The following is a 14,820-nucleotide window of genomic DNA, read 5'->3' on the forward strand; positions in this document are numbered from 1 at the left end:
TTGTAGGACAGGTTTTTAATGTTGCTCACTAATAGGGTCATTCATCAAAATGCGTTATGTTGTTAATGCATGCATTAACACGTGTGTTAACACAATGAATGTGATAATAGCAGTAGCGCACTGCGCAAATGCAAATTTTGGGAAGGGGTGGGATTAGGGAGGAGTTTGGGGCGGGAGATATGAAAACAAGGTGCAATATCTCACTGTGCAATAGCTTAACGCATGCTATCATACAGTTTTAATGCCAGAATTAACTACACCTTTTTCCTGGCATTAAGCTGTGTGATATGACCGAAATGGCCGTAACACAATTTGTGATAAATATTTCAAATTGCATTTCGGCTATTTCTGGGCGTGGGGAGGGGAAACGGAGTGGAGTAGAGAGAGAGATGGTACCCTGTTATAGAGTCCATCAAGCTAGGGTGAGAGAATATAGTACAAAATGTAATCGTTGTGAGACTTTCCTCACTCCAAATGATGTCAGATCTTCACCAAGGTGTACTGTGCTGTTCGTTCTTCTCACTCTGCATGAAAAACTGGCCCCTAAACCACCACCACCATCTCACCTCCAGCTATTAGCTGCCCCTCCTATAGAGATATAAATAACTTGACTACTATGAAGGACTTATAGTCTGTGTCTCTCTCAGTGCAAGATGCGAAATAGGAAGTATTGAGAGGCGCAAAAAGTTTACTCCACCATGCCATACTACCTATGCGAAGAGCTATGTTACTGTGTGGCATGCCACTGTGCCATCTATTATCTGGTCTCGGGTTAACCTACTACTTATACTCGGATGATATCCAAATTTTGTTAGCGATTCAGGATACGATTGAAAAAACGTATGAAACCATGTCAATATATCTTAAAGTGATTAAGCAATTACTCACACAAATGAAGCTAGTACTGAACATTATAAAACCAAAATTATTCTCTTAGAAAGAAAAATCTCCCCCAGAGGATCAAGCTTAATAACTCAAGATAACACCACTTTCACATTGGCAGAACAAATTAGAGATTTAGGAGTAATAAGGGACCCAGAACTGTGCTTTAAAAAACACATAGCAACGAAAGTAAGAGAAGGTTATGCTAAATTAATGATATTAAAACGCCTCAAACCCTTACTATCACAAAATGATTTCCGCACAGTCCTACAAACATTAATTTTCACAAGCACGGACTACTGCAACGCCCTTCTTTTAGGCCTTCCAGCTTCTTCCATTCACTCTTTACAAGTCCTACAAAACGCTGCAGCAAGAATCTTAACAGGCAGTAGAAAGAGGAATCACATCACCCCTATCCTAACAGAACTACATTGGCTACCCATAGAATCACGAATTAAATTCAAAACGTTATGCATCCTTCATAAACTCATATATGGAGAGCAAGTAGACTGGCTAAACACAGCCATTAGACTTCATGTTCCACAAAGACATTTGCGGTCTGCTAATAAGGGCCTACTTCCATTACCTTCGGTCCAATCAGCACGTTTGAACCAAGTAAGGGAGAGAGCGGTATCTCTGGCAGGACCAAAACTCTGGAATACACTACAGAGGAGTTTGAGGCTTGAAACTGATTTTAAAAGTTTTAAACTTGATCTTAAAACCTGGTTATTCGATATGGCATATACGGTGTGAATAGGTGATCTTTATTACTTATTTTATGCTCTTACAGCCTTTCTGTGCTTTATTTAATGCTTAATTTTAGTGTTTAAGTTATGGATGTTTTAGCAGTTGTGTTTTAATATGAATGTATATTTTAGAGTTTAGTATTTGTTTTATACTCTTAGCTAATTTAAAATTATTGCTACTTATTTAAAAATTGTTTGGATTGTTCTTGCTTTTTTATGATTTGTAAACTGTTACGATGGCTTGTCTTAGTGACAGTATAAAAAAAACGTAATAAATAAATAAATAAATAAAATTACCCTAACATGTGATGTGTTTGTGCCTATTCTCGCCCTCGTTCCACCCTCTCTACTTTTGTGGCAACTCCCTTCGGCTCAGATGGACAGATGCAGCCGCGGCTTCTCTCTGCCTCTTGGTCCCGGTGAACCCGGTCTGGCTTGACGCTACGGATCAGACATGTTCCTGTTGACGTAAGGGTGCGCGCTCCAGACTTTGTACCAGCAAGGGCGCGAACCTCGGGGGTGTCCCCCCCCCGTACTGATTCATCAGTTTTCAATTTAAAAGGTCTTTGTTTGCTAACTACAAACGAGTTAGCAAGGAACTCCAACGGGTCTTGCTTCGGCAGTCCACGCTACTTGCAACTACGCTCCGAGTCAGCAAGGGGAATTCTTCTCCACTGCTCGGCCTTTTCAAACCTACCAGGAGTACCCACTCCTCGGGGGCTCCGTTCTCTCTATTCTTGATTTCAGATTGTTGGACGGGATCCGGTACTCGCTTCTCGAGGGCCTACGTTCCAGAAGACTCCTACTACCTGGAGGCGATCACAGACGTGAACACAGTGAGTCCTATTACAGACAGGAAACGGTACTCACTCCACAAGGGCCACTGTTCCTAATCGCTAAGGCTCCCTTCAGTCTAAGACGTTATCGCAGGTACGGAGATCGTGAGTTACCATTACAGATTGCAGATAGAAATCTGTACTCGCTCCACGAGGGCCTACGTTCCTAAATCTCTCCTAGCCTCTCTTCTATTCCAGAAGCCATCCCATACACAGTTATAGTGAGTTCTATTTCAGACTGCTTACAAGAACCAGTACTCTCCTGCGGTTCCTGTTCCTGAATACTGAAGACTCTCTGTTGCATATAGAAGACACTACAGAGATCTACTATTGTCAGTGTATCATCTATCATTGGTTATGCCCAGCATACCCTGTCTACTCAGTATCTATAGTCTCTCCTTACAGCTCAACAACTCAGAGATCGTGGTTCCAGTATCAGAGGGACTTCAGCCCTGCCGGGCATATCAATTCACTACTGCCACCTCTGGTGGTTCTACTTTCAGTCTAATAAAGAACTATCTGTGTTTGTCTCAATACTCCAGCCTAGCCGGTGGTCCCTCTCAGGATCTCCACTTGAGGGCGCTGTCAACTGCCTTCGGCCTAGGGATTCACTATTTCTACTAAGTGTTATTCCTACACTAATAAGAGCGGTATCATCATCTACCACTCTGTGGGAGACAACCCACATCAGACCATCACTCCTCTCTCTACGGAAGCTGATCCATATCAGATAGCTATCTCCCTGTGGGAATCATACAGGTTGCTGTTCATCTTCTACAGGAACAAGGCATAACAGTTGCTATTTCTTCCCTCTGGAAGAGCAGAGCACTAACAGATTGCTACTCCTTAGTAAGATCCATACAGAGTGCTACTTCGCCCCCTGGTGGGGTGATCATTTATAGCTTGATTAACTCCTCCTTCAACGGAGGCATCCAGATTCATAACATATTACTAACTCCTCCCCTCTGGGGAGCTGGCCACTATCAGATTGCTAACTCCTCCCCTCTGGGGAGCTGGTCTCTAACATGCCCCTTTTTCCTTGGTTAATTTGTCATTAACAGATGGTTGTTTCCCTGCCCAGTTCGGCAGGGCAATAGTACTGAGACTGTTAGGTTCAGTGGCAGTCTTTTTGGAAAAGGAATCAGATCAGGGTACTGCTGTCATCATGGTGTTCCTTGATGTGTCAGCAGCCTTTGAATCCATTCCTTATACATTGCTCTTGTAAAGACTCATGATTTGCGAATTTGAGAAAAAGTTGAGCACTAGTTTACATCATTTGTAGTTGGTCGTTCACAACAAGCATGGGTGGGAAATCTATTTATTTATTTAGAGTTTTTCTATACCGGCATTCGTGATTAAAAATCACATCATGCTGGTTTACAGATAACAGGGGGTGAGTCAAAAAATAGACCATTAAACAAGTGCAAAGGTCATAAAGTTACATTAAAACAGGGTTAATCTAACTGTGGGAAAGAATTAGAGCAAGATAACTGAGCAGTTAAGGATTAAATATGAAAGGAAATGAAAGGTTGAGTTGGATACCGATTAGGTCAGGGGTACCCCTGGGATCTGCCTTGTCCCCACTTTTATTTTATATATTTTTAAGCCTTCTATGTCAGTTATTGGATGGGCTGGGGATTACTTTTTGATTGTATGCAGATGACCTAAAATTGTTAATTCCCAGTACACTCTTCTGTGGAAGAAGTTAGTAAGTACATTTCTACTTCTGTAGAGATGATAAATTGCTGGCTTAAGCAAAATGGTTTAGTGTTAAAAATTCACAACACAGATTCTACACCTGTCTCGCTTAGGGATGATTATTGCCAACCGTCTAAGATAAGTATAAATGGCATAGAAATTGCACTGGGGAGGTAATTTGTGACTTAGAGGAATATTTGGACGATTCATTTTTTTTTTCAGCATCAATTGTGGTAGGTGGTAAAACTAGGCTTTTTTTTTTAGTGGTTGCATTACATTTTGGTTAAGAACTATTTTAGAACATGAATCCATTCTTTTGTCCTTTCAGTGTTGGATTATGGGACTACTTTTTATGTTGGGCTGCCAAAGTGTTACCTACATTCACTACAACTTTTGCTTAATGCAGCCACTCAGTTGGTAGTTGGGTGTTCTTTACATAACCATATTACACCAGTACCGTGCGAGCTTCATTGGCTGGCTATTGCATTAAGAGTTACATTTAAAATTTTGTCTTTGGTGCACTTAATTATCTATGGCAATGGCCCAAATTACTTGAGAAAGGTCTTTATATAAACTACAGCAGTCTTTACAGTTTGCTCTGCGTTCCAGCAGATTACAGTGTACTTGTCAATGGGCTTTTTCTATTGTGGCCCCCTCCCGTTGGAATGGTCTTACCCTGAGTTTGTGGCTACAATCAAATTATAAATGTTTTAGGATGGTGTTAAAGGCACATTTGTTCAGTGAGGCCTTTGATTAGATTGTGTTCCTGATATTTTATTGTTCATAATGTTTTATTGTGTATGTAGAATTATTTATTATGTTGTAATCTGCCTTGAACAGTATATCTGATGAGGGGGCAGAATATACATTTTTGTAAATAAATAAAATAGTGAGAAGAGAATGAAATTGAAGGGAGAATTACGAGTAGGATACAACAGAAATGGAAGTTTGTGTTGTTGGGTTAGAATTTGATTGCAATCAGAATTAGGAGAAATGGAGGAAGCATCTCAAGGGAAACACAAGGAGGGAAAACCTGGGCCATTGCACAAATCAGTATAAATTAGAGGGTAGCAAAAGTGATACCAATTTTTAAAAAGGGCTCCAAGGGCGATCTGTGAAATTACAGACCGGTGAGTCTGACGTTGGTGCTGGGCAGAATGGTGGAAAGCTATTGTTAAGAACAAAATCACTGAATATATGGATTGGCATGCATTCAAAGGAAAAATCAAAATGGATTTAGCAAAGGGAAGTCATGCCTTACCAATCTACTAGAATTTTTGAAGATGTAAACGATACATGTGGCTAGAGGACAGCCAGTTGATAAAGTATACCTGGATTTTCCAGAAAGCATTTGACAAAGTGCCTCATGAGACACATCTGAGGAAGTTTAAAAAAAAACCAAAACAAAACATAGGATAGGAGACAATGTCCTATTATGGATTATAAACAAGTTAAAACAGGGCTTCCCAACCCAGCCGGGGGACCTAATCTCCAGTTGAATTTTCAGTATATCCACAATGAATAAGCATGAGATAACATTTGTATACATTGGAGACAATATATACAAATTTATCTCATTCATATTTATTGTGGATATTCTGAAAATCCAACTGGAGATGAGGTTCCCAGGATGGGTTGGGAAGTCCTGTGTTAAAAGACAGGAACCACAGAGAAGTAGTAAATGGTCAGTTTTTCATGAGTAGAAATCATAATTTATACTACCTCATGTTTTATTCATTTCAAATGTGATTTATGCATACTATTAATGTGCTTTTTTTTTTCTAAACTCCCAATGCATTTGCATACATTAGCATACTGCAACAGGAGTTAACTTTTTTTTTTTTAGTGAATGCATTAAGAAAATGTGCACTTAAATGCAATACACATTTTTAAATTGTTTTATTATATTGTACTGAGAGAGAGGTAAATAGTGGCATGCTCCAGGGATCTGTACTAAGACCAGTGTTACTTAACTAATGACCTGGAAAAGGGAGCAAGTTTGCAGATGACACAAAATTATTCAAAGTGATCAAACACAAGCTTTGAGGAATTACAAGAGGATCTAGTTAGACTGGGAAACTTGGCATCTATATGGCAGATACAATTTAATGGAGACAAGTGCAAAGTGATGCACATAGGAAGAAAAAAATCCAAACAATGGGTACACAATGGAGCTCCTAAGAGGGGCGCCATGCAATATTAAAATTAGGGGGTCGCGTTAGCAAGGAGGCGCTAGGGTCGCATGCGCGACCCTAGTGCCTCCTTGCTAACACAAACCCAATCTGTTTTCGTGACTGCCGTACGCCGGTCATGAAAACAGACGCCAATAAACCCGGCACTGGTTTTTGTGACTACCGCTTTCCACTGAAAACCAACACCAATTTTATCAGTATCGGTTTTCATGGCTGTCCACCAGTAAGGAAAATAGACGCCGATAAACTCGGCGTTGGTTTTTAGCGGCGAATAGTAGTCCCGACAACCAACACCTGGTTTATCGGTGTCAGTTTTCGTGGCTGCCTGCCAGTAAGGTAAACAGACGCTGATAAACTCGGCGTCTGTTTTCGTGATGGGTTCAACTTTCTATTTTTTTTTTTTTTGGTTTATTTTTTGATGCGCACATCTATTAACACCTGCTCCTGGATGACAGTTACCCACGTATATTGATAATTCACACAGCATTCAAATTCAAGTGGCAAAATATTCTTTGAAACAACACAGAAGAAATAACATACTAATGGCTAGTGCACTTTAAAATATGCCCAAAAATATTTACAACACTGTATCAACATGGATATTTAATGACATTAACGGAATAGGAAGCATGAAAAAAGGTAGCACAACAAAATTAGCATCTGAACATTCAGTATTGGATATCAAACAATCGAAAATGCAAACCTTGAGCTTGATGGCTAATAACGTTAAATTCTCAGTATCGAATCTAACGCAAATCATAGAGCAGCCCTAGCATCACCATCCTTGCTTGCAACTTAGCTATATTTTCATTACTATGCTCAGTGCTTTGTGGTCTGAGGTTTCCACTCACAGCCAAATTACAACTTCACAAAAAGGCGTGGGAACCCAATTGCTCTACAGAAAGCACAATGTAAAATTCATCTGTGGTTAGAAACAAAAGGCAGCCAAGTACTGTTAGCCCTCGAAGTAATACCAAGTCATCCCTCCACTCCTTGAACAGTTCATCAGATGGAGGAAACAGACAGGCAGGTTCCTTCCTTTGAAGCAGAGCCAGACAAGCACGGCACATCTCTCACAGTAAACATGCAGCCCTGCTGTACTCAACAGGACAAGTGGAATACTATTCAAATAAAATTTTACAGTCTGATACTGTAAAACTGTCTGCCGTTATCAATACAAGTGAAACATATAGGCCATGTGCTAGCAGCCTTTCCCCATCTCATCTCCTTGTTCCCCAATGACACTTTAATTAAAGTGGATGTAATAACGTCATAGGGGAGGTGGCCGAAAGAAAAGAGGAAAATGGCATCTCTTTAAATGAAAGGCTGATTGTCAGTGGTGCTTCACTATTCTCACTAGCTCTGTCCCCACTTATATCTACATCATGTATGCAAATAACGCACAGTATAGTAGAAAGAAATAAAAAAAACAGCTCTGTGTGCAGTCAGCCATTGCAGTCGAATTGTCAGATCTCTCATTGGTTTCAAGCAGCGGCACTATAAAAAATGTAATAATTCAGATGCTTGAAACAAAATTATTAAAATCCTCTCAAATTTTTCTTTCCTGCATGATTACATTTTTTGAAAGCTCCTCCCGATCAATCACTCCCTTATGGAGCTAAGCAAATCGGAGCTTAGCTGTGCTGACTTTTGGCAAAAGACCCATACTAGTATGATTGTGCATGTGCTGGAGGGGAGGCTGTGAAGTGTACGTTATTCCAAAAAAGTGTCAGCATCTTTACACAAAAAAAGAAAAATGAGCCAGGAATAAAACCTGCAGGATGAAGAGACTGTGTAAACAGGAAAGCTGTATTTTCAGGTACTGCTGTTTTAAGAGGGTCATAGAGTAAAAGAAAATGGCTGACAAAAGTTCTCTCTCTCAGAATTTTTAATAACAAACCCATTCATGCTGTCAATGGATCTCTCACTCTCTCCTGGCCTTTCCGGTCAGCTTTTGGCAAGACAGAATGGCAGTTAGCCAATAAGTGAGAATATCCCAAGAGGCTAGCCTGGCATTAGATTTATAACTTACAGAATGCCTCTCAGTGATTATTTTCTGCCAGGTCACCAACCTAGAACCTTTCGAACTTGCTTCCTTTTTGCCTATGGGGAAAACCTGGGAGAGGCTGTGGCTGGACCTGACCTGGCACCTTTTTTTTTTTTTATTATTTAGAAAATGACCATTGATGTCTCTTGATATATGGCCTGCACCTTAAAATAGGTTATAACTTACAATGAAAAATTAAAAGCAGAGGAAAAAGAGGAAGAGGAAGAGGAGAGAGGGAGTTCCAGAGATATGTTTGAAAAATATAAGTGTGGAAAAACCATGAAAGCCCAGTTAACTGTTGACAGCATAGCTTAAGCTTGTTGAAATCTGGGGCTGCTGAGGGTTATGTGCTGTACTCTTTATGTTATAATCCAAGGAAAGTAGAGACAGGGATTGAAATCCCCCACCCCCTCCAGCCTGGACTATGAACACTCAATTAAACTGAACTACTGAATATTGCGAAATAAACAAAGCAAACAGGTCATATGGCACTATTAAAGACAAACACAAAATTAAAAAGTTGATTGGAATAGCAGTGCGTTAAACATTTTCAACCCCTCACCCCTTGCATCTCAGTGCTGTGCTTTGCTCACTTTGGCCTACATCATTCCTTTCCATTGCCCTCTCTGCATTTAGCATGCTTGGTTTGATTTTGCACTTTTTTTTTTCAAGCTGCTGTCTACATTGGCACCGCGGCTGAGGGGACAGAGTGGAGAGACAGAGAAAATGCCGAGTTACTCCCCTCAGAGGCGGTTCTGTAATGAGGCAGGGTGAGGCCACTGTCTCAGGTGGCAAGATTTTGAGGCAGCAAAATTGCCCCTGCAACCTTTCTGCTACAGCCACCTCACCCTTCATTCAGGCAAAAAACTCTACTGGCAGGAAAACCTTCAGTGCTAGTGGCATGGAACAGTAACATGCTGGTATAGGGTTTCCACTCCCTGCCAGCAAAAGAAAGGTCCCAGTGGCCAAAGAAGAGTCACTGCAGTGCAGTCGGCATTTCCTCTGCAGATGGCAGAAGAAAAGGGCCTAAGGTGCTGCCAGCGGTTTTCCCCATAGCCGGCGGCAGAAGAGGCCTTGCTGTGCAGCTAGAGAAAAGGTTCAAAATGTGTGTGTGTGTGTGTGTGTGTGTGTGTGTGAAAGACTGGCCCTGTGAGAGTGAATGCCTGTGTGTGAGAGAGACTGTGTGTGTGTATATATGAAAGAGTGAGTGTGTGGAAAGCGGGACAGTGCTAGAATGCATTAAACTACTCCCCAAGGCAAAGAAAGAGTAGCCTAGGGAATCCAAATAAAAAGGTGGTATTAATTATTCTTTTAGTTACTTTGATCTGCTGAGAGTTTGTTTACAAATTGCAAGGAGCAGAGTGGCATAGGACAGAATCGAGGCCCCAGCACTGGGGGAGTTTCTCATGGAAGGCTTATTTATGAACAGTTCAGAAAAAACAGCTGAACAAGAAGGGCATATGAAGAAAGGCTGAACAAGTTAGAGCTCTTCAGTTTGGAAAACCGATGGCAGAGGGGATATGACAGATTTATAAAATCCTGTGTGGGGTACAACAGGTTCATAGGGAACGGTTATCTGCCCTTTCCAATAGTACTAGGCCTAGGAGACACTCCATGAAACTTCACAGGGAGCTGGCTTAAAACAAATTTAATAAGGTCATTTTTCACTCAATGCACAATTAAACTGAGGAATTTGTTTGCTGGAGGATGTGGTCAAGACTAAAAGCATAGAAGGATTTAAAATAGGTCTGGAGAACCTTAATCTAAGAAAGGTCCATTAACAATTATTAGCCAGGAAGACTTGGGGATTGCCACCTCTTACTTCTGGGAGTGAACAACAGGGAATGGGCCTCCTCTTTGTCTGTTTCAATTTATATATTGCCTTTTCTACAATCAACTCAAGGTCATTTACAAAAAGTACAATATCTAAAAAATAAAAAGAACTTAAAATATATAAATTAATACCATAACCCACAGGGAGGGTAATTTTCAAAGGGACTTCTGTGGCTAGAGTAGTGATTAACTCACACAAATGTCCCTGTAGAAAATCTCATGCATACACACTGAATGCTCATACTTTTCCACACAGAGGAGCTGGATTCTGGGCACGGTTGGTACTTATGTGCAATACTTTTTGATTTGAAAAAAGTATATGCGAAAAATCTCTTGGCCAAACTACATACACTGAATAGCAGGTAACTGTATGCATACAGTTTTGTCAGGATAATTTTTGAAGTGAACTTATGTACATTAGCCAGTTTTGAAAATTGTTGTAACTTATGTGCAAATTTGCTGGCCAACATTTGCGTGAACTTACAAAATTACCCCCTTAAAACTTAATATCAAAATAACAAGCAGTTTAAAATTCATGCACAAATACTGTCCCCTAGGTCTATTTCACAAAACATTTAAAAGCCCTGCTTTGTCATAAGCGAACTCGTCATACCTGCTGGGTACTTCCAAGGGACCTGAAGTGGCTACTGTCAGAGTCATTATCTGAGGCTCAGTGAACCAGCATGGCACTTCTTAAGTTCTTATATTGTGAAGGTATAACTAACTACAGTGATGGAACAAGTAGCAGGGTTAATGCTTACATGTCTTTAAAAGTCCCTCTTATTCACAACAAAAGAATCTTCCTGAACACTGCTGAGCATTTGGCACCAGTGCCTATGATTACAGAACATGAACATAGTCACAGCAGACTGGAAGGACCAAAACTAAATTTTCACAGCGGCACTTATTTTAAGTTAACAGCAGCATCAGCATCGAGAAGACAAAGAAGAACAAAGACTCTTTTAAAATCGTGTCCTGGTTTTGTGAACCTCTTCCCTCCTCCAGGCAGCAAACGCTGCTGGCAAAGCTTCCTTGCACGGCAGAGCATAACGTTATCTCTGCGGGCAGGGGCCTGGGAGCAAGTCCAGCTTTCTTGCCAAGCACTGTGGCACTTACAGCGGGAGGGCCACAATTAAACGCACCCCACGGCCTGCTAACTTTAAAATGTCATGAGGACGTCTCGCTCCTGTATGCTGGTATAAAAGGACCTCCCAAAGATGAACGAATGCAGGCCCGGTTTAATCTTCTCAGCTAGAGCCATTATTATGTTCAGATCGCCCTCTGCTGCCAAGTCAAGGTCCGTCTTTAAGCTTCTTAGGGATCTGAAAGGCTTCTCTCCTTTTTGCCTGGTTTAAAAATAAGACACGCATATGTATAAATGGTGAGCAATATTATCTCAGAGAAATGATTAAAAAAAAAAGACAACTTACGTTTCATCCTCAATATATTTAATCAGAGTTAGTGCTTTTCTGTGAAGGACCAGAAGAAACTGTGCAAGGAAAGTGCTCCTCAAAGATAAGCCAGGTTTTAGGTGAAAGACCTGCCAAAGCAATTACATCAAGAAAATGTTAAATAGTAAAGCACAGGGGCTGCAGGCAATGCAAGAACAGTCCGGGCTTTACAAGAAGCATATCAATGCCAAAGGATGGAGAGTCCACAGAAAAACCCTTCTACAAGCATTACTCTGAGTGGTGATCTTTTGAACTTTTAGAGGGTAATTTTCAAAGGCATTTCCACGGGAAAAACAATGCTTTCTTTACCTGCGGAAATGGTTGTAAAATTGCCTATCCGATACATGGGTAAACTATGTTATGTATGCACGTAAGCAGAGATGGTCAGGCTGCAGAGCTGGTGAGGAGTTTAGACTTGCATGCATGTACAATTTCCCGAAAAACATCTGCGTATATTTTAGCAGGTGCAATTGTAGGCAGGTAGTTTTGGTACAATAATTTTCAACGCAAGCATATGCTCATAAGTTTGTTTTGAAAATATGCATTTTTGCTGACCTTCTTATGCAGACTGTTACAAAATTACCCCCTTAAAGTCTTATTGGTTGCCTTAAATGCAGCAGCAATACCCAGCTAGACTCTTCCAAATATCAACGTGCCTGCTTCTTGGCACTGGTGCTCTCTCTTTTGGTCTTGCTCGGAGGTCTCTGCTTTTTAAGCCCAAAACAAATTTACATATTTTTGGAACACAGACCCCATTAACACTGCTGTATTTCCTTCCCCACAGCCACCCTTTAGCTCTTTGCTATATTCATACTTGATGTGTATCGGCTTGAGGCGCACATAGGTTTCTGATGAAGATAACTTAGCAGTGCCCCTGGCATACTTAGCTCTGGAACAGCGGAGGCAGCAGCTCCATGGTAAGAGCAGCTTTTCCAAAGCATTCATAACAAGTACTGCTTCAGGAGTTAACCAAGGATCAGAATGACAAAAGAAAGGATCTGAATTGTGCTGCTTGTTTTAACTGCCAACTGTACTATTTAAATTACTGTGCTATTGCTACTGCTTTAAATTGCCAAATCATTTTGTTTCAATTAATTTTAGGGACCTTTACTTTCAGTTTTTATCTTAATTTTCCAGGGAATGTCTGTTATAAGTAATCAGAACATTTGTGTGTGCCTATTTTTCCACAGCTAGAACCTCCTTTGTCATGAGACTGCATGTTCGTCCACCTCCTGAAGACAAAAAGGAACTCCCCCCTCACTTTCCACATTTGGTTTATTTTTCCCTATAATAATTATCCTTTGAAATATAATTCTGAAGAGCATTACCATCAGTGTTGTTTTCTTCACTATTTTGGAAATCATTATAGTTGGCTGACAAGTGGGTAAGGTAGAAGCAAACAGATATAGTGGTGAATGAAGCTGAAGGGAGGGAGGCTTGAAAGGAATGTAAGGCAATGAGAGGGTGGTGGACCCCTGGAAGAGACTTCTAGCGGAGATTATAGGAGGCAAAAAAGGTGGCAGAATTCAAGCTTGCATGGGACCGACACAAAGGCATTTTAGTGGTGGGGGAGGAAGGGAGAAGACCACAGATCAAATAAGAACTGTGGTAGCACAGTAGGAAGGTACAAATAGGCAGGGTGGGTGGACTGTGTCCCTTATCTGCCAGCATCTTCTATCTTTCTATGAAGGATAGCCAGTGTCGATACTGAATATGAATGTATTAACAGCAGATAGGGGGACTGGGTGGGGGAGTGGGAGATAAAGTGGATGTTGGTGAAGAATGATCCAAAGAACAGTGCTGATAGTATGAATGAAGAGGAAACGTTGTTGGGGAAAGGACGACAGAAAATGGTTGAAATGTCATTACAATGCAGGGAGTGTTTGACGAAAGGGGGTAGTTGTTAAAATATGGAAATAAATATAGAGTATACTCATTAATAAATGCTAAACAAGAAGAAAAAGAGATGGTGTTTCTTAAAACAAAATCAGGGCATAGCTGAAAATTGTAAAGCTGAGATTTCTGGACACAGTAAAAGAAGCATGGTCAGAGCAAAAGAAAACTAATTGGAAAACAAAATGATGGAGCCCAACACGGAACTCTGATTTCAAAGATTCTATAAGCTTTTAGCATTTTCTACTGAGCACATGCAGCAGTAGCCACCTTCCTGCCTCTCAGGCAGTCCATGATAAAGCTAAGACTTGGAGAAATCAACTCCAAGGGGAAGTGTGAGGAAGTTAGGAGGACTGACATTCTGCAGTCCATAAGAGAACTCCTGTTACAGGTAAGTAATTTCATTTTCTCTGAGGACAAGCAGGACGGCAGTTCTCACAAATGGGTGATTCTCAAGTTACAGGCTGTCTCAGACAAAAAGAGAAAAAATAACCTAACAGTGTTAAAAGCACTACTGATTGGTTGGCAAGAGGTCAACCTTATATAATCTGTTTCTCCCCCCTTATTCTCTTTTTTTCTTTGGAGGCAGTCTGATCAATAATGGGTACTAGGAAGGAACAGAATTGGGTTCTACACCTCAAATAGACTCTGTAGGACAGACTGATTTTAAATGCAGTTTCACGGCAGGAGCCCCTAACAAACACAGAGGTGTGTTGTAAATGGATGGCAAAAATCCCACTTCGCTGCTTCCAAACAAACACAGAGTTCCAGCACAGTGACTTTTGACATGCTCCATTAGACCCAAGTCCTCCTGGGTGAAGGAAAGAGCACAAGTCATTAGCAAAGGGAAAACAGAGCTCCTGGCAACAGGCCTTATGTGATTTTTGATGTTGAGAAGATACCTGAGTAGACTATCTGGGGCTTTAGAGCCCCCCAGAAGGAAGATGAGGATTACTAGTATCTGAAGATTAACAATAGACTGCCTGTACAGACTTATACACAATGTTAGTCAGTGACCAGTGACAGGCATATAACCAATGCCCTTGGCAAAACATTTAAGGGATCTATGAGGGCTCTAGACCAGGTTCGGACTGACCATCAGGATAGACTCCATGAAAACTTAGCATGGAATCTGTCCTGATCATTCAATGGAATAACTTCTTGTTATCTGAGGTAGATTTAATATCTGGATGGGCAAGGATCACGTTGTTGGTCAACAAACCCTCACAACATTCAGGTTTA

The 14,820-nt window shown here is 40.9% G+C and overlaps 1 protein-coding gene and 1 long non-coding RNA gene across 9 annotated transcripts in view; one reads left to right on the forward strand and one right to left on the reverse strand.

Moving 5' to 3' along the window:
- The window catches only part of LOC115094026, a 42,273-nt gene extending 29,271 nt beyond the window's left edge, over positions 1 to 13,002 (forward strand). The window contains exons 3-4 of the long non-coding RNA XR_003857472.1: positions 12,470 to 12,602; positions 12,876 to 13,002. This is a non-coding gene — a long non-coding RNA (uncharacterized LOC115094026). The remainder of the gene's footprint in view (positions 1 to 12,469; positions 12,603 to 12,875) is intronic.
- The window catches only part of C9orf72 (C9orf72-SMCR8 complex subunit), a 144,698-nt gene continuing 136,617 nt past the window's right edge, over positions 6,740 to 14,820 (reverse strand). For 7 of the 8 annotated variants that reach the window (XM_029606542.1, XM_029606525.1, XM_029606534.1 and 4 more), the window contains 2 exons: positions 11,665 to 11,774; positions 6,740 to 11,580 (listed from right to left, as the gene is read on the reverse strand). In XM_029606542.1, the coding sequence (XP_029462402.1) occupies positions 11,394 to 11,580; positions 11,665 to 11,774 (297 nt within the window). In that variant the 3' untranslated portion in view covers positions 6,740 to 11,393. The remainder of the gene's footprint in view (positions 11,581 to 11,664; positions 11,775 to 14,820) is intronic. The other variant, XR_003857462.1, reaches the window with a different exon arrangement.

This window comes from Rhinatrema bivittatum, chromosome 1, assembly GCF_901001135.1.
Source record: "Rhinatrema bivittatum chromosome 1, aRhiBiv1.1, whole genome shotgun sequence".
NCBI lineage: Eukaryota > Metazoa > Chordata > Amphibia > Gymnophiona > Rhinatrematidae > Rhinatrema > Rhinatrema bivittatum.